The sequence below is a fragment of the Chiloscyllium plagiosum genome, chromosome 32, assembly GCF_004010195.1.
Source record: "Chiloscyllium plagiosum isolate BGI_BamShark_2017 chromosome 32, ASM401019v2, whole genome shotgun sequence".
NCBI lineage: Eukaryota > Metazoa > Chordata > Chondrichthyes > Orectolobiformes > Hemiscylliidae > Chiloscyllium > Chiloscyllium plagiosum.
The window spans coordinates 36,068,625-36,087,363 of record NC_057741.1 but is presented as its reverse complement, the minus strand read 5'-3'; the positions used below and the strand labels follow the sequence as shown (position 1 = coordinate 36,087,363).

The 18,739-nt window shown below is 44.0% G+C and overlaps 1 protein-coding gene across 5 annotated transcripts in view; it reads right to left on the bottom strand.

The window, feature by feature from the left end:
* Positions 1-11,118: 11,118 nt before the first annotated feature.
* bmpr1ba (bone morphogenetic protein receptor, type IBa) overlaps positions 11,119-18,739 on the bottom strand; it is a 486,264-nt gene continuing 478,643 nt past the window's right edge. For all 5 annotated transcript variants that reach the window (XM_043674433.1, XM_043674434.1, XM_043674432.1 and 2 more), the window contains 3 exons: positions 17,538-17,713; positions 14,205-14,335; positions 11,119-12,899 (listed from right to left, as the gene is read on the bottom strand). In XM_043674433.1, the coding sequence (XP_043530368.1) occupies positions 12,774-12,899; positions 14,205-14,335; positions 17,538-17,713 (433 nt within the window). In that variant the 3' untranslated portion in view covers positions 11,119-12,773. The remainder of the gene's footprint in view (positions 12,900-14,204; positions 14,336-17,537; positions 17,714-18,739) is intronic.

Below are 18,739 nucleotides of genomic sequence, written 5' to 3'. Positions count from 1 at the left end.
AAATACTGGAGAAACTCAGCAGGTCTGGCAGCATCTGTGGAGAGAGCAGCAGAGTTAACTTGCAAGTCTGGCATGACTGTACTTCAGAACTGCCTACTTTCTTCAGAGTTCTCTATGCTTCCTTCAGCAGCTATAAGCCTAGCCCCTCTAACCTTTCCTCATAAGACAATCTACTCACCCATTCCAGGTGTTAGAGCTGAGTTGGAGATGAAGGAACAGCACTCCAAATGCTGGTGCTTCCAAATAAACCTGTTGGACGATAACCTGGTGTTGTGGTATTAGAGCGATAATCTTAGAGACGCACAGCATGGAAGCAGACCCTTCTGTCCAACCCGTCCATGCCGACCACATATCCTAGATAAATCTAGTCCCATTTGCCAGCTTTTGGCCCATATCCCTCCAAACCCATCCTGTTCATATGCCCATTCGGATGCTTTTTAAATGTTGTAATTGTACTAGCCTCCACCACTTCCTCTGGCAGCTCACTCCATACACATACCACCGTCTGCGTGAAAAAGTTGCCTCTTGTGTCCCTTTTATATCTTTCCCCCTCACCCTAAACCTATGCCTTCTAGTTCTGGAATGCCCCACCCTGGGGAAAAGACCTTGTCTATTTGCCCTATCCACACCCTACATAATTTTATAATCATCTGTTAGGTCACCCTTCAGCCTCCAATGCTCCAGGGAAAACAGCCCCAGCCTATTCAATCTCTCCCTGTAGCTCAAATCCTCCAACCCTGGCAACATCCTTAGAAAATTTTTCTGAAACTTTCTAGTTCCACAACATCCAATAGCAGGGAGACCAGAATTGCACGCTGTATTCCAAAAGTGGCTGAACTAATGTCCTGTACAGCCGCAACTTGAGCTCTCAGCTCTTGTACTCAATGCACTGACCGACAAAGGCAAGTGTACAAATGCCTCCTTCACTATCCTGTCTACCCGCAACTCTACTTTCAACTATGAACCGGCACACAGAGGTCTTTTTGTTCAGCACCCTCCTCAGGACCTTACTATTAAGTGTGTAAGTCCTGCCCTGACTTGCCTTTCTAAAATGCCGCACCTCACATTTACCTACATTAAAATCCATCTGTCAATGGCCCATCTGATCAAGATCCCATTGTACTCTAAGGTAACCTTCTTCACTGTCCACTACACCTCCAATTTTGGTGTCACCTGCAATGTACATTGCAGATACCTCCTATGTTCTGTTAGTTAAAATGGTAAGAATTAAAAATTGGTTTGCATCCGAGATAACATTTCTAGTGTTACCCTTTTCACTGTGATTACTTGGATCTACTGTAGCTTTCCAAATGCATGGCCCCTGAGTCATTATGTTTTAGTATCAACAACAGAAAGAAGAGATAATGGATAGGTTCTTAAATTGGCAAGGTTTGACCAATGTGTCTCACAAGGATCTGTATTAGGGCCATAATTACTCACATTATTGGTTAACTACTTGGATATATCATAGAAAGTCACATGTCCAAATCTGCTGATGACACAAAGGCTAAGGGATGATTCAGAGTCATTGAATCAAAGAGTCATACAGCATGGAAACAGATCCTTCGGCCCAACTCATCCATGCCGATCAGGTTTCCTAAATTGAACTTGTCCCATTTGCTTGCATTTGACCCATACCCCTCTACACTGATCCTATTCATGTACCTGTCCACATGTCTTTTAAATGGTGTAATTGTACTCATCTCTACCACTTCCTCTGGCAGCTTCCTCCACATATGAACCACTCTCTGTGTGAAAACGTTAACCCTTGAATCCCTTCTAAACCTTTTCCCTCTCACCTTAAACCACTGCCCTCTAGTTCTGGACTCCCCCAACTCCGGAGAAAAAACCTTGTCTATTTACTCTATCCATGCCCCCCGTGATTTTATAGATCTCTATAAGGTCACACCTTCTGACAGTCCAGATGAAAAAAGGCCCAGCCAACGCTTCTAACTCAAACCTTCCAGTCTCAGTAGGTTGAAATCTTCGAGGAGAGAGTGAGGTCTGCAGATGCTGGAGATCAAAGTTGAAACTTTATTGCTGGAACAGCCCTTCTGACAGTCCAGATGAAAAAAGGCCCAGCCAACGCTTCTAACTCAAACCTTCCAGTCTCAGGAACATCCTTGTGAATCTTTTTTCCACCCTTTCTAGTTTAATGTAATCCTTCAATTTAAGGGGACCAGAATTGTACACAATACTCCAAAAGTAGCCTTACCAATGTACTGTACAGCCGTAACATGATGTCACAACTCCTATACTCAATGGTCTGATTTATGAGGGCAAACATGCTAAATGTCTTCTTCACCACTAAATAAAAATCAAAAGAACTGCAGATGCTGGAAATCAGAAACAAAAACAGGAGTTGCTGGAAAAGCTCAGCAGGTCTGGCAGCGTCTGTGGAGAGAAATCATAGTTAATGCTTCGGGTCCAGTGAGCCTTCTGAACACTGAACAGATCTGGTCACTGAGACATTGACATTGTTATCACAGTAGCCCAAGAAACGGGTGTGATTTCCTCCTCATGCTCCTATGAATAGTTCAGTACCAGTCAGTGCTTTCACTTCCCTGCTCCCATCCCATAGACTACAACCGTGTAAACTCATTCTCTCAAGGAAATTTGCACTCACCTGGTTGGGAACAAATTGACCTCGGAGACACCAGATCTTAAAGTCACACACTCTGCACCAAGCTTTGACCATGTTTTAGAAAGTACTGGATGTAAATCATTGAATCGCAGCTTGTTTAAGCTTGTGGGCTCGATTTGTTCGGTTATGGTTGGTGTCGTGCTGTCTTAGGTGTACCAGAAATTCTGGCTCTCGCAACCCACAATCCAAGTGCTCAAAGATTGAGGGAACTGTTGTTGCATCAAAAGCTGTGCACTACCCACCTGAGAACATCGTCTACTGCCATCTCAGTGAGAAACTGATTTTTAAAAAGAATCTGCAATATTCAGAATTAGGAAGAAAATCTTTCCCCAATGTTAAAGACAGGCTCGCACTTACATTACATTGTGTTAGATCAATTGTTTGTTACTGACATGGCTTCGTTGTGCCTCTTTAACTTAACCATGTCATTTGTATCCCACTTCTGAGTTTTACAACAGGGTGAGATTTCTACTCAAAGAATTAGTTTTTCTTAATATGTGTGGGGGTAGGGTCAACAGGCCTATATGCTCTTGAGAACGTGTATTGAGACATCTTTTTGAACCACTCCCTAACCTCATGTAGCCTTGGTGCAAATATGGACAGAACAGATGAATTCCAGAGGTGAGATATGAGTGCCAGCTCTTGACATCAAGGCTGCATTCAACCGAATGTGGCATCAAGGAGGCCGAGCAAAACTTCAATCAATGGGTATGGGGGCAAACCTTCTGCTGGTTGGGAGTCATTCCTGCCACGTAGGAGGATGGCAGTGGTCCTTGGTGCTTAATCATCTCAGTTCCAGGAATAGAACAAAGGACAATACAGGACAGAAACAGGCCCTTCGGCCCTCCAAGCTTGAGCTGACACATTTTGCCCTTCCATTTTAAAACTGTCTTCATTTACAGGATCCTCATCCCTCTGTTCCCTCCCTGTTTATATGCTCGTCCATGTGCTTCTTGAATGCTGCTATTTTGTCTGCTTCCACCACCTGTTCCGGCAGGATGTTCCAGGCACTCACCACACTTTGTGTGAAAAATCTCTCTAAACCCTTCCCCCCACCCCACATTTTGAGCCTGTGTCCCCTATAGTAACTGACCCCTCCACCCTGGGAAAAAGCCTCATACTTCCCACTCTATCCATGCCATTTACAATCTTATAAACTTCTAATCAGGTCGCCCTTCAACCTCCTGCATTCCAGTGAAAACAAACCCAATCTATCCAGCCTTTCTGGGTAACTCACATCCCTCATACCAGGCAACATCCTGGTCAACCTTTTCTGTAGTCTCTTCAAAGTATCCACATCCTTCTGGTGGTGTGGTGACCAGAACTGGACACAATATTCCAAGAGTAACCGAACAAAAGTTCCATAAAGCTGCAGCATAACTTGTCCATCCTTATACTCAATGCCCCTTCCAATGAAGATAAGCATGCCATACGCCTTTTTTACTCCCTTATCTACCTGTGCTGCCACCTGTGGACCTGCACACATAAAGCTTTACTCCCCGTCAATTGGATTTGAAGGGTCTGTTCTGAGGAAGTAATTCCTTGACTCAAAACTTTAGCTCTGATTGTCTCTCCACAGATGTTACCAGACCTGTTGAGTTTCTCCAACATTCCCTGTGCTTGTTTCAGGTATCCAGAATCCACAATACTTTGCATTTATTTAGGGAGAGCAGTATTACTGGATTCGCATTTTCTGCACTATTGCACCCAGAGTGAAACTGAGAAAATGCACACACAAACACACACACACTTAGAGACTTCGACACACATTGACTCACAGACATGCAAAACTCACATAGACAGAGAGGCACACAGAAATATACTCACAAATAGACACACACACTCAGACACAGACTCATGCTCACACACACACACAGACACATATAGAACACCTACACACACAGACGCATATAGTCTCACCGACATACAAAACTCACACTGACAGAGAGGCACACAGAAATACACTCACAAGTAGACACACACACACACTCAAACACACACACTCAAACATAGACACATACTCATGCTCACACACACAGACACATGTACACACCTAAACACACACAAAGTCCGAGTTGAAAATATCACTGTCTGAATTTGTTTATTTGGGAATTGGGTAAACACAGTACATATTTATAGCATATACAACTAATATTCTGGATTCTAATCCCTCTGATTTACAACTATTTACAGTTTAAATAAGGCACTGCTCCCCAGTGAGCTGTAGCTTTTTAAAAAAAATCTCATCTGTACAGATGTTAAAAAAAAATGCTTTGTTTCCAGTTATACAATTGATAAAGTTTCATTTGTTGCATCCCCCCACGTACACTGCAAAGTACTGGTATCCCAGCACTGTCCCCAGTTTCAGCTTTCCTGACTAGCAGACTGGAGAGGCAAACCTCTCCTGAGAGATTTTGGGAAGGAATAGTGGATCCCCTTGTGCCATTTAGGTGAAATGCTGTCTGCGTTACAGACCCAGCAATGGTCTTTCTCCCATACCCTCACATGGCTTGGTTTTCACCAGAGGCCAACTATTGGGAGGAAGGGTGCGGGGAGCCACTGGTGGGGTAAGAGAGGGTGTACACACCCAGGTGTACGGGACTGTAATAATGCACACTATGTGCACAGGACTGAAACCATTCCCCATTTGCCAACCAAGAGACAATGCTGTGCTGACTTTGAGAAGCTGTCCACACAGCATGCAAGAACCCAACAATGTATGTAGATGCTTGGAGCTAATTGGGAGATAGCTACCATTTGAAATGAAATGGATTCAGATTGGACGGAGTGTGATTCGGGTGAGTCAAAAAAAAACATTCAGAAACTGCAGGAGCACATTCTGCACCCAAAAGGTCTTTGAGGATTTTGGACATTGTGCTTTAAAAAATACACAAAATAAAACATAATATTGCATTTTTCTTCCTACTCTTTCAGTAACAGGGATTTCGATTGTCCAGCACTTAGCTCTACTCGACAGTCCCTCTAATGACATACAAATTCACACGACAATTCAAGATATCCTCCCAATGTTCAGACTGTTACCACCTTCTCTCTCCCTACCCAGAGAGACAAGTGGTCAAAGAGCCAACTCCACCTCTAATGGATCTTAAGTCCAACGGGGGTCAATTACAGCAAAGGGTTCAGGGTTTTTTTTTGCTGGGAACTGAGTGACGATCGGATGGTGCCAAATATTTGTTTAACTGTTCGAGTACAGATAATATATTGAAACCAAATGCTCCCCACTGAAGTAACAATGAGGATTTTCCCCAACCTTTAAACTGACTTGATTTTCTGGTGGAGTTTATTTTGGTCAACATGTTGAGACAGATCCATTCTCACAGATATTACCTTCACTGTTGCAATGAACATTTGCAAACCAGATATAGAGTCTTTCTCAGCAGCAGTACGTTCAGGGAGTGAGGGGATGCTGTGAAAGAAATGATCGGGTATCATCAGTTTTCGATTGAACAGGGAAAGGCCAAGTGGAGCAACGTCTCTCTCTTCGCTCTGTGAAATCACTTTAGGCAGAACAGTGCCCTGTCTAATGGAGCTGGGCTCATCAAGGTGGTCATTAATTCAGCACAAGGTGATTTTACCTATCGTTGTCATTTGAAAGATGAATAATCTGAGGACGGGAGTCATTCGGCATGGCGCTCCTCAGTGTTAACACGTTGGCAAGTTGGTGAAACGTCTTGTCTGGCACCTACCCTCCTTTTCCATTCTGTTACTGAAATAACAAAGGCCAGCATCGCCTCACCCTTTATTTATATGCGCACAGTACATGACACTGACCCAGCCAGCTCAGAGCTGGCTCCTAAGGTGAGCAGAATTTCCTGTCTGTATCTATCAGCCAGGGCTCCCTGATTGGACCAGTTCAACAGGCCCAATGAGGGATCTTATATTCTATGAGGTCCACCTGACTGATGTCATTCCAATCATTACATGTGGTACTTTCCATTCACAAGATGCTGCTGCCAGTCCAACCAATGTTCTGCCAAACACGAGTAACATTGTGTATGAGTTTTAGTGCCAGTATGATGCATTGACCCTTGATGCATCATTGATGCTCATGATCCTTGCGATGGACTGAAATCAAATTGCATGCTCCTTCAGTTGCTTGTGTTAGGCTGATCACAGACTGTACTCATCCTTACAAACCCAAAATATGTCAACCGTCAGATGAGGTTGTATGTTTGGGAGACACATGCGAAACAATCCTGAGTGTGTTAACAACTTCACTGACAATCAATGAAAGATAATCAATCATGCCAGTAACATGATTCATTTACACCTTTACACACGCATGCAGAGACAGGACCCATTCTCTACAAACAAAAGGAATATGTTCAAGTCTTTTTTTTCTAAATTGCCTGGGAGCTTGAGGAGCCAATAGTTTTGTGCAACCAAACCTTTCAGCAAGTGTTTCTCTCACAGTATAAATTGTCAAGGTCATTTGAAATTTGGAATTCTTGTGTTTGTCCTGATGAGAGCAAGATGGAAACCTTCAGCAATTTGTCTCTCTTTCCCATGACGTTCAGGGTCTGTGTTAAAGCTCATTGTTCAGACAGAGTAGAAGGGGGTTCGTTCTCTGTCTCTAAACAGAAACAATCCTGGCCAGAAGGTGCATCTTGTTAGCGTTGTGTGTGTCTGCTCAGCAGAGGGGGAGACTAATTCAGATCATGAGGGAGACATTGTCCAAATCAATAAATTAAAAGCCAGTAAGTAAAATTGAAGGGAAACATTAATTCAATCTGCTGATAAATTAAATGAAATTTTCCATGTACCCCTAGAACATGTGAGTGTCCAGTGAGGGTAAATAATGGCGCAGCTAATCAAAAGGAATCACAAGAGGAATAGTGTCCAGTTTATTTCAAACTAACTCAAGATGGAACTTAAATGACAGTTTAATAGCATTTAATGTGGCAGGATTAGGTCATAAAGCCATTTGAACCTATCAATAAGGTTGTGCCTCAGCTCCCAACTGCATGAACAGAGTTAGTTCAGTTGGCTGGATAGCTGAGCTGTGATATTGAGTAATACCAAGAGTGTGGGTTCGATTCTCACAGCAGCTGAAGTTACCATGAAAGTCTCAACCTTTCCCCCTCCTCAGGTTAAAACGCTACTAGCTACCTTCCTCCAATGAGAGAGCAGCTTTATTCTTTGTGTAGGTGATTTTTAGTCTCACAATAGAAATATATGAGGCATTAAAAGGTTTTTTATTTGGTTACTATTTCATGATTTCCAAATGATGGTAGGATAAGGGGGTAGGAAGGAGAGGCAGTTCAATCATGACCTTTCTAGTTTCAAGGATTCTTTTTTTCAATGTTCACAGGATGTATGCAAGGCCAGTGTTTCTTAACCATCTATTTTTGTGATGGAGGAAGTGATGCTAAGTAACCTTCTTGAATCTCTGTATGGACACCAAAACTGCTAATTATTTTTAATTCATTCATGGAAAGTAGGTGTCACTGACTGGGCCAGTATTTCTTGCCCATCCCTAATTACCCCTTGAGAAGGTGGTGATGAGCTGCCTTCTTGAACCACCGCCGTCCATGTGCTGTGGGTTGACCTATAATGCCGTTGGGTAGGGATTTCTAGGATTTTGACCCGGAGACAGTGAAGGAACGGTGATACATTTCCAAGTCAAGATGGTGAGTGCATTAGAGAGGAATTTGCAGGTGGTGATCCAGGTATCTACTGCCCCTTTCCTTCTAAATAGTAGTGGTCATGGGTTAGGAAGGTGCTGTCGAAAGAGCCTTGATGAATTTCTACAGTGCCTTTAGATGGTGCCTTGTACACACAGTTGCAATTGCGTGCCAGCCGTGGAGGGAGTGGGTGTTTGTGGATGTGGTGCCAATGAAGTGCTTTGTTCTGAATGGTACCAAGCTTCTTGAGTATTGTTGGAACTACATCTATCCAGGCAACTGTGTCTTTTCCATCATGCGCCTAACATGTGTCTTGTAGATGGTGAACAGGCTTTGGGGAGATAGGAGGAGAACTATTTACTGCAGATTCCCAGCCTTTGACCTGCTTTTGAAGTCATAGTGCTGGTATGGTGATGCCAGCTGAGTTCCTGGTTAATGGTAAGGTGAGGGAAGAAGTTACAGAATTTTGACCTAGCGACATTGAAAAAATTGTGATATTTTTCCAAATAACAATGATGTGTGTCCACAGGATGGTGGCAATGGTAGTATTAATATGGTCTGTCTATTCTGGGCATGAGTAACTTCCAGGATATTGGTGGTGGGGGGGGGGGGGGGGGAGGTTGCGGTTGTTCATTGAAGTTAATATCATTGAACCTTCAAGCAGGTTAGAGACCCCCTTGCTGGAGATGGTCACTGACTGGTACTTGATTGGTACAAATGTTACTTTCCATTTATTAGCTCAAGCCTGAACGTTTTTTCCAAAACTGAAATTACAGGTTCTGAAACGGAATGGTTGGATGGGCTACTATTCTGTTATTGATTTTTTTAAATACTGCATGTCATAAGGAAATTCTTTAGTTAATAGGTGAGATTTCAGATATGCTGGAGCTGTAAAGATGACTCAGGACACTAAATCACTAAAGGTGAACATATCAGTGCAAAAACAAAACCCCAAAAGCTGAAAGGAACACAAAAATCAATAGGAAATCATTTAGCCCATTGAGCCTGTTCTGCTATTCTGTGGAATAATGGATACTTTTTGCTGTAATTCTATATGTCTGCCTTAGCTCTATATTTAATATAGCAGACAGTGAGTACTGCAGATGCTGGAGATCAGAGTTGAGAGAGTGGTGCTGGAAAAGCACAGCAGGTCAGGCAGCATCCGAGGAGCAGGAGAATTGACGTTTCGGGCATAGGTTCTCAAAACGTCAACTCTCCTGCTCCTCAGATGCTGCCTGACCATATCATTTAATATGTCTGGTTATCAAAAGTCTATTGATTTCAGATTTAAAAATTAGCAATGGATGCAGCTCACGGATGGAACATTCCAAACGCTGTGAACTGCACCAAAGCAAACACTTGTGTTTCTTCTTGTTGGCTAATTAACAGGACGTATTGTATGTTATAATGGCCTCAGTGTTTTTATCCTTGAATAAATATTGGGATATAGTGAATTCCTCTCACTTCTTTGCATGTGTTTCCTAACTTCACTCCTGAAAGAGCAGCATGGTGGCACGGTGGTTAGCACTGCTACCTCACAGCGCCAGAGACCCGGGTTCAATTCCCGCCTCAGGCAACTGTCCGTGTGGAGTTTGCACATTCTCCCCGTGTCTGTGTGGGTTTCCTCCGGTTTCCTCCCACAGTCCAAAAATGTGCAGGTCAGGTGAATTGGCCGTAGTGTGATTGTGGAGGCGGTTGTCTGGGCGGCGATCACGGAGGCTGCATGGTCGGTGGGGGCGGAAGTGACGTCATGATTCGCGGCGGCGGTTGCTGCAGCAGCCGCAAGGGTAATGGCGCCCGAGCGGTTCCGGAGGCCGATGGAAGATTCTGGAATGGTTGAGGAATCCAGAGTGTGGGGGTAAGTACATGAAAGTTTTTGGTACTTACTGTCTTTAATTTCTGATATGGCTAGGAAGAACTGTTTGTTTAGTGTATGGATTCTTCTGAGGATGGTCTGTGAGAGTGTTGTCCTGAGCTGGGGTAGGGCTGACTGCAGGGAATGAAGGTAGCGGCGCATGGCTGCAAGTGTGGAGCGGAGGATCTGGAGGGAGGTCTGTTGCTGAAGGCTTCGGATTTGTTGTAGGTACTGGTTGTCCTGGTTGGGTCCAAATTTTGTTGGTCTGAACATAGTCCGGAGTCCGTGCGGGGTCAGTCGGTTCCATAGACAGGTGCTGAGGAAGGAGATGTGGCCGTGGTAGCGAGTCTGTTTGAGGACGTGGCTGAAGAGCGTCAGGGCAGAGGAGATGACCTGGGGGGTGCAGTGAGGCTCCACATTTCTGAGGATGCCCTGATCAGAACCTCCTTTAAGAAATCTACAACTGTGGCATAAAAAAGATGGAACAGGATGGCAATCTCTGAGAAATTTCATTTCTTGGAAAGTAGAGCCCATAGTGTTTCACTAAATAAACACAAGGCATTTTTTTATCAGAACCTGCACTGTTGGAAAAGCAATGAAGCAGAACTACTTCACTCAAATTTGTCACTATTCCAAATTCTGGTGATAGCGTCATTACCATCTTAAAGGGTAGGTAGTTGTAATAATGGTGATACAGTTGGTTCTGATATAACCTGATTGGTCCATTCTTGTGTGATCTTGTGTTATAAGGGGGTGGCACAGTGGCTCAGTGCTCATTGGCTCATTGCACAGTGCAGAGTGGCTCATTGCTGCCTCACAGCATCAGGGACCCAGGTTCGATTCCAGCCTTGGGCACTGTTTGCACACTCTCCCCGTGTCTGTGTGGGTTTCCTCCGGTTTCCTCCCACAGTCCAAAAATGTGCAGGTCAGGTGAATTGGCCGTAGTGTTTGGTGAAGGGGTAAATGTGGGGGTCTGGGTGGGTTGCTCTTCGCAGGGTTGGTGTGGACTTACTCGCCCAAAGGACCTGTTTCCACACTGTAAGTAATCATCGGTTCTGTTCAATCATCATCTTCATTTATAGAGAATATAGCTGGAAGTTTTGAGGCAGAAATATGATAGGAATGCTGAACATTGGGGCACTGGATCCACTGGGGCCCATCCTTACGACGAGGGTTATTGTCAAAAGTTCCCCTGTCTCTGGGATTCATTTGGAAACCAATGGGATGGAATGCAACCAGGCAACATGTGAAATGTGAGGCTCCCAAATAACTTCAGAGTAGCATGTCCTGAAGAAATGGCAGTAAACTACTAAACTCACTGCAGCACCTTTACAAAAGGGGAAGCGTAGTGGGAAAATATTGGAATTCTTCCCAACATTGTAACCATAAGTCCCCACATGGTTGTCCAAGTCTCTAATCTGACATGTACCCACTGTCATGAGTGCCCACTAGTGGCATATAAAACAGGGGAGAATCTCAGCGACTTGGGCGAGCACCTTTTGGGATTTAGAACCTGTCTCCCTCCTCTCTCCTTTCTCTGTTTGGGGGTTGAGTGGTTTCCCAGCTGAGTAACCTGGTTGCTAACGTTACATTCATTGCCAGGGTCTGACTGCCAGGGACACCTGTTCTCTGAACCTATGAATTTACCACCAATGATGGTCCACCATGAATTCCCAGAGTGCTGCTCCAACACTATGAACTCTGGACCAGGAGGTTATTCCTCTCATAGCTTAACAAATTCCCTTTCAATCCTCTGACCACCGAAAACGTTTCTGTAAGAGCAGTAGGGCTCTTGAAGGAGATACAAAGGAAAGTCAGAAAGCATGATGGAGTGACAAGAGATTCAAGACAAAGATATTTGCACACAGTTCCAGATGAGCTAACCTGGCCAGATAGAATCCAATTATCTGGAGACGGTTTTGAATGGAAGGTGAAGACATTACAATCCATGTCTCACATTGTCTGAGTTCCTGTCAGTGCTTGTCAATAAATGTCACATTCCTGTCACAAGGCCCCTTCCCATCCACTTCTCTTCGGTCAAAGGAATATCCACACGCATACTCAATGAAACGTTCTCATGGGTGTCCATGACAGGGCAGACAGCGGCGGAACACATTCTCTCGTGATGAGGACGTTTGCTCTCAGTGGACTCCAGGCAACAACTTCCGTCCCTATGGTCATCAGAAACTCAGCTCAGTTAAACCTTACAGCAGCTCCACTCAGTGTTAACGGCGTCAGTTTATGTACAATTGGAGTCAGGTTGGAGTTGGCTTTTTGAGTCTCTTATTGCATAACACTTCTCAAAAAAAAACAAATTAACCAAGTGAACAGCTTTCACAGAAAGCGAGCATGCAACCTCCCTTTGTGTTAATCTCTTGAATACCTGTTTGTTTTTAACACTATGTAAGCAGGAAATACCCAGTGGATGCTCCTTTTGCCATCTCTGGTGGCTGTGACAGTTCACTTCTCCCTCGTTAATCAGCCATTGCTGCACCAACGATCAAGGGGTTGAAATGACTTAAACAGAAAAGATAGTTTAGAAAGGGTCAAAAGGCTGTCACTCTCCCATCCGCTACGGGTCCGGTGCTATGTGAGGGTCTCGAACACCGAGTGGAGATTTGGCGTTGCATCAGAGTTTAATATCTTGAGATTCTGACATTTTAGCCAAGGTTTTCTTCACTCGGAGAGCTGTTAGCCGAGAAGCTGGATTGTGGGCCCAGCACTCTGTCATGACTTTTCCCATTTGTCTCAAACACTGTGAAGGCAAACACACAAATGGGCATAAACCAAAGCAAATGGGCACTATCACTATCCTTCCCTGCACTACAGTCCCAAGGCTTCACTTGTTGAACGTAATACGGAGCAACTGCCTGATAAAACAGCAACCCTTGTTTTCAAACCCCTCACATTCCCCCCATCTTTGTTACTCATGCAGCCCCCCAACTCCCCCCCTCCCCCCACCATTCCTGTGCTCCTCCTCTTCCAACCTCCGGCTTATCCTCAATTTTAATCATTCCATGGATTTTAAAGATGGTCCAAAATGAGGAGATGGAAGTGAAGTCATGGAGGGATTTGAGCTTGTAGGTGGGACCATAGTTTACAGGATCAAGGGGAGGATTTGTATCCTCAACAGTTGGCAGGGCAGTTGGGGGCAAGAAAGAATGCTAAGAGTTTCAAAACCAGGAAGGACTCACAGCTGAGAAGGCAGAGGTGTTTATAATATCAACTAAAACAGTCAGAAAGGTCAGAATTTAGTCTGTACAGAATAAGCATCACAAATGCTTCACCAGATCACAAAACCTGTTGCTGTCCTCAGTGTGAAGCATTGAAACTTAATATGAGTGAGCACGGATGATAATTAACATGTGCGTGTTCATAGCACCCTGTCGAATAATTCAGATCTTACAGCTCAAAGTGACAGAGTTAATGGTCAGTACTGGAGGCAGCCCCAAAGTGGGAGCAGGAGACCTTCTTGGTCAAGTAGGAAGAAACATCTACAGAAACTCAGCAAAACAGGGCATTTAGAAGGGACTTGGCAAAACACAAGCATCACAAGTTTCCTCAGTGGCTGTATCTTCAGTGGAAAACACAGTCTGGCATCTCTGGGCGATCTCCGAGGACACGCTGCCATACTTACAGTCATCGACTGGGAGAAATCTTGATGGTGATCTACTGAAACATGACCTGCTGAAACATGATCTGGAGAACACACTAGAAAGTGGTTTCCAAAGGAGAGAGACCTTGGAATTGAAACACTAACTCTGTTTCTCTCCCTCTGCAGAATGCTGCCAAACCTGCTGAGTTTCTCCAGCACTTTCTGATCGCCAGCGCTATGCTTTTTCTGATGGGAAATGGGATTACTGCAATGTTTCTGATGTTATGAACTTTCAATTCCAGACTAAATTCATTAATTCAGTTGAAATGGCACCAAGACGGGACTTGAACCCCTGACCTTGCATTACTAGACTATTCGCAGAACAAATGCTTTCATCTTATTCTTCATTGTTCTGTTACACCATCCACCTACCCCATGCTCGTCTTTAACAAATGTCTATCTTACCTCGTCACTGGTCCATCGATTGGGGAAGGATGGTCTCAGCCGCTTGATACACACCACCTCCCTCATATCTTCAAAGGATGGGTCACTGGGCACTAGATCATGGTAAGGGAGCTGGTACTCTTCAACAATGCCTGTTGATGGAAATGTCATGCAGCACTGACAAACCACAATACAGGATACATTCTACTGAAGTAAATCCCTCGCCATTCCAGCTCTCCCCTCAGTGGCAGATACCATAAATCCCTCAGCGAGTCTGCCCGCTCTCAAGGCAAAAGTGAGGGCTGCAGACGCTGGAAACCAGAGTCTAGATCAGTGCGGTGCTGGAAAAGCACAGCAGGTCAGGCAGCATCCGAGGAGCAGGAAAATCGACATTTCGGGCAAAAGCCCTTCATCAGGAATGAAGACCTGATGAAGGGCTTTTGCCCCAAACATCAATTTTCCTGCTCCACGGATGCTGCCTGACTGTTGTGCTTTTCCAGCACCACTCTAATCTAGACTCTACCTGTTCTCAAAGTTATGCCAACTAACTGTTCAGCACAGGAGCAGGAGTAACTCAGTACTGACCCCTGCTGGAACTCCTCTTGACAGGCTTCTGGTGAGTGAAGAGATTGCGAGGGGAGCATTAGACAGGGAGCACAGAAAGATCCAAGCAATCTTAATCTTTGACATAATAGGATTATGTCAAACATAGCCAGAAACAGAAGTGTTGTTAGCACACTAATGTGTGGCATGTTACCAGGTTTGATCAGGCTGCTAAACTCTGGCCATTACCAGCAGCAGAGCAAGGTGAACCTTTAAAAAATGTATCAAATATTAAAATTGTTTACGTTTGTCACTGTGAAAGAAAATACCCATTCAAACAAAAACCAGTGTGATATTTTTGTAGCAGCTGAGAGTTAGTCAGTAACATGCTGTTTATTGATCTCGGAGCTGCTGTTTCTCAGCAATCAGGAAAAGCGAACTATAAAATACTCAGCTTCAACTGACAGATAAGGCTCAACTCACTCTCAGTCCAAAAGGTGGGACTCAAATCCCAACACACACACACACACACACGCATGCACACGCAGGCACCGCACGCACACACACACATAGACACACATGCACACACACGTGCACGCACACGCACAGACACACACACACACACACAGACACACACACAGACACGCACACACAGACACACACACACAGACACACAGACACATATAGACACAGACAGACAGGCAGACACACAGACAGACACACACTGACACACACACTTCTTTTCAAAACACTTTGAATACCACTGCAACTTTTACCTTTCATCATACATTATCTGCTATGATTGGCCTGACTTAGAAAGTGCAAATTCACATGGCCTCACAGCTATCGACAGTTATCTGTGACATTCCCCATCAATATTGCTCTGGAATTCAGTATTTATTCTCTGGGTCCATACCAAATCCAAAAGCAGGCAGATGGGGCATCTTTGGGCACCCTGCCATCCTCCATCCAACTCCCTTGAGTAGTTTGTACAATTCATTACAAACAAATTGAATAAAAACAATTAAATAATCATAGGAACACAGGGAGACGTTCAGGCCTGTTTAACTGTTCAGGTAACTCACGAGCCATTTGTCTCGTAACTCCATCTACCACCTTTGTTAAGCAGCTTTTAATACTAATAGCTCATCATTTCCTAATACTTCTGCCCTGTATGTTATTTCTTCCAAGCCTCCACCCATCCCTATGTTGGTAAACACCTTCGATACTACAAGCCTCTGAGAAGCCAATGTTTTTCCTACCCTGGTTATTTGTGCATCCTGATTTTAAACACTCTACATTGATGACTACACCTTCAACTGATCAGGCCCTCATCTCTGGAGTTCCCTCCCTAAATCTCTCTGCCAATCCAACACTCTTCCTTCCCTTCTTTAAGAGAGCCCATAAAACCTCTGGCTATGATTGAGTTTTTGTCCTAATGTATCCCGACATGAAGCAGTGCCCAATTTTGTTTGACAGTATTCCTCTGAAGCTCTCAAGCATTTCACTACTTTAAAGTCACCATGTGAATGAACGTTATTATTTCCTAACAAAACGTCTCCACAGACTCTCTCTGCATTCTGATACTGTGATGATGTTTGACCAGAAGCAGTACAGTCATGTAAATTTGTGGTTTCTTTATGTTGTCTGAAGGACCGTAACTGTTTTGCAGAAAGGTTGGAAAAGATTCTTAAACATTTACTTCCATTGTTTACATCATTTTAATTTTCTTGAATAATAAGAAATATTGATCCATGTGACCTGGCGCCCATTGATCTGGAAGCGGTACCAACAGGATTAAATTCTGATTATAACCATGTGGCTCAACAAAACAGACAGCTGCCAGACAATGGAGAGCTGCAGCAGAGGGGTGAATGGAGAAAGTATATTTATAAGGAGCAGTATGTTTGTAAGACCATGTAGACCGCTGAAGATAGACTTCAAACAGGGATTTCATATTCAACAAATTTATTGCATTGACTTCAGTTTTACCAGATCTGACAAGACTGTTCTACAGAATTCATTAAAAGGGTTGCCTAAAGGAGTCTCTGGGGCTTCTATACAATCAAGACTATAATAAACCTAGCTAAGGAGCTTGCACAGGTGTGCGCTATTCAGGTGAGAACTATGTCCAGTGGTCTTGGATATAGAGTCCCGACAGTGTAGAAGCAAGCCACATCGAGCCACACAGACACCAACCCCCCTATATTTCCCATATCTAATCCACCACCTGCACATTTCCCTGGACATTATAGGCAATTTAGCATGGCCAATTCACCTAATCTGTACATCTTTGGGCTGTGGGAGGAAACCCACATGGATATGGGGCAAATTCCACACAGACAGTCATCCGTGGCTGGAATTGAACATGGGTCCCTGATGCTGTGAGGCAGCAGTGCTAACCACTGAGCCACTGCACCAGTAGAATAAAGTTGCTGATGAACATGACTCAAGGATCAAGCGATCCGGTGAAAAGGTGAGGGATGCTATGTAGAGGTAGCATGTTACAGATCTGTGGAACTACACATGGAGTCACATGTTTGTGGGTGCTTGTAGTTTGTAAGAGGGACTTTGTTGTGTCAACTGCTTAAAGTGAAATAGTTAAAGTATCATTTGCCTGTTAATTCATGCTCATTTTACATTGATTCTGATTTGTACTAAAGTACAAGTTACAAAGAATGAAATCTTGTTGGTAATTTCATTAGGGGAAGATCAGTCAAATTTGGTTATCTTGATTTCTGGCTCCCCCTTACCAATAGCAGATGGAGATCATAACAATACGAACAAGATAAGAGATACCGGTTACCTTACCTACAGAAACACAACGGCGAGCTATTTCCCAGAGGATCAGACCAAAGCTGTACATATCTGCCATGATGTATGATTGGAAATGGTTGCGATTGAGACTTTCGTCCAACACTTCTGGTGCCATGTAACGTTTTGTGCCTACCCTGGTGTTCAGGGGTATGTCAACTTCATTGGTGTCACTATGGAGGAAGGAAGGGAGAGAGTTACTTTCTTCATCCCATCTCTTGTGACACTGCTCAGTGAAAACTTGCTTCTAAAAGTCCCTCTTTCCAGTCAGTGCATTGGGAAGAATGACCGAGAAATCCCAGCACAGAGTGACTAGGCAAGTGGAGATACCTGTGGTATATCATCAGGACAACAAGTGGAGAGTGAACACGGTGGAATCTGGAGTCACACTGAAAAAGCAAGGCTGGGGAAAGTGGTCTCACTTGGCCAGTTTGGTTAGAAGTCAGAGACCATGGGAGTAAAAGGCAGAAATCAAAGGCCAGGCAAAGACATACATTCGTGATGAAAGGTTTTTGCCTGAAACATCGATTCTCCTGCTCCTCGGATGCTGCCTGACCTGCTCTGCTTTCCCAGCACCACACTCTCGACAAAGGAGAAACATTATTTCACAGGGAGCAGTTAGGATCTGAAGGGTTCTGCCTGGTAGGTTACAAGGAAGAGGTTACAATTATACACTTCAAAAGGGAATTGGGGACTGGAAGCAGAGCCTAGCGGGGAAGACAGTAGAGCAAAAATGGCAGGAGTTTGTGGGTAAAATTGAGGACACTGTACAGAGGTTCATCCCCAAGAAGAGAAAGATTATCCGGGGAGGGATTAGAAAGCCATGGCTGACAAAGGAAGTCAGGAAATCTATCAAAGAGAAAGAGAGATCCTATAAAGTGGCCAAGAGCACTGGGAAATCAGAAGATTGGGAAGGCTACAAAAACAAACAGAGGACAACAAAGAGAGAAATAAGGAAGGAGAGGATCAAATATGAAGGTAGGCTAACCAGTAATATTAGAAATGATAGTAAAAGTTTCTTTCAATACATAAGAAACAAACGACAGGCAAAAGTAGACACTGGGCCACTTCAAACTGATGCTGGAAGCCTAGTGATGGGAGATAAGGAAATAGCAGGAAAACTTAATAAGTACTTTGCATCAGTCTTCACAGTGAGTAATATCCCAACAATTAAAGGGAGTCAGGGGGCTGAGTTGAAT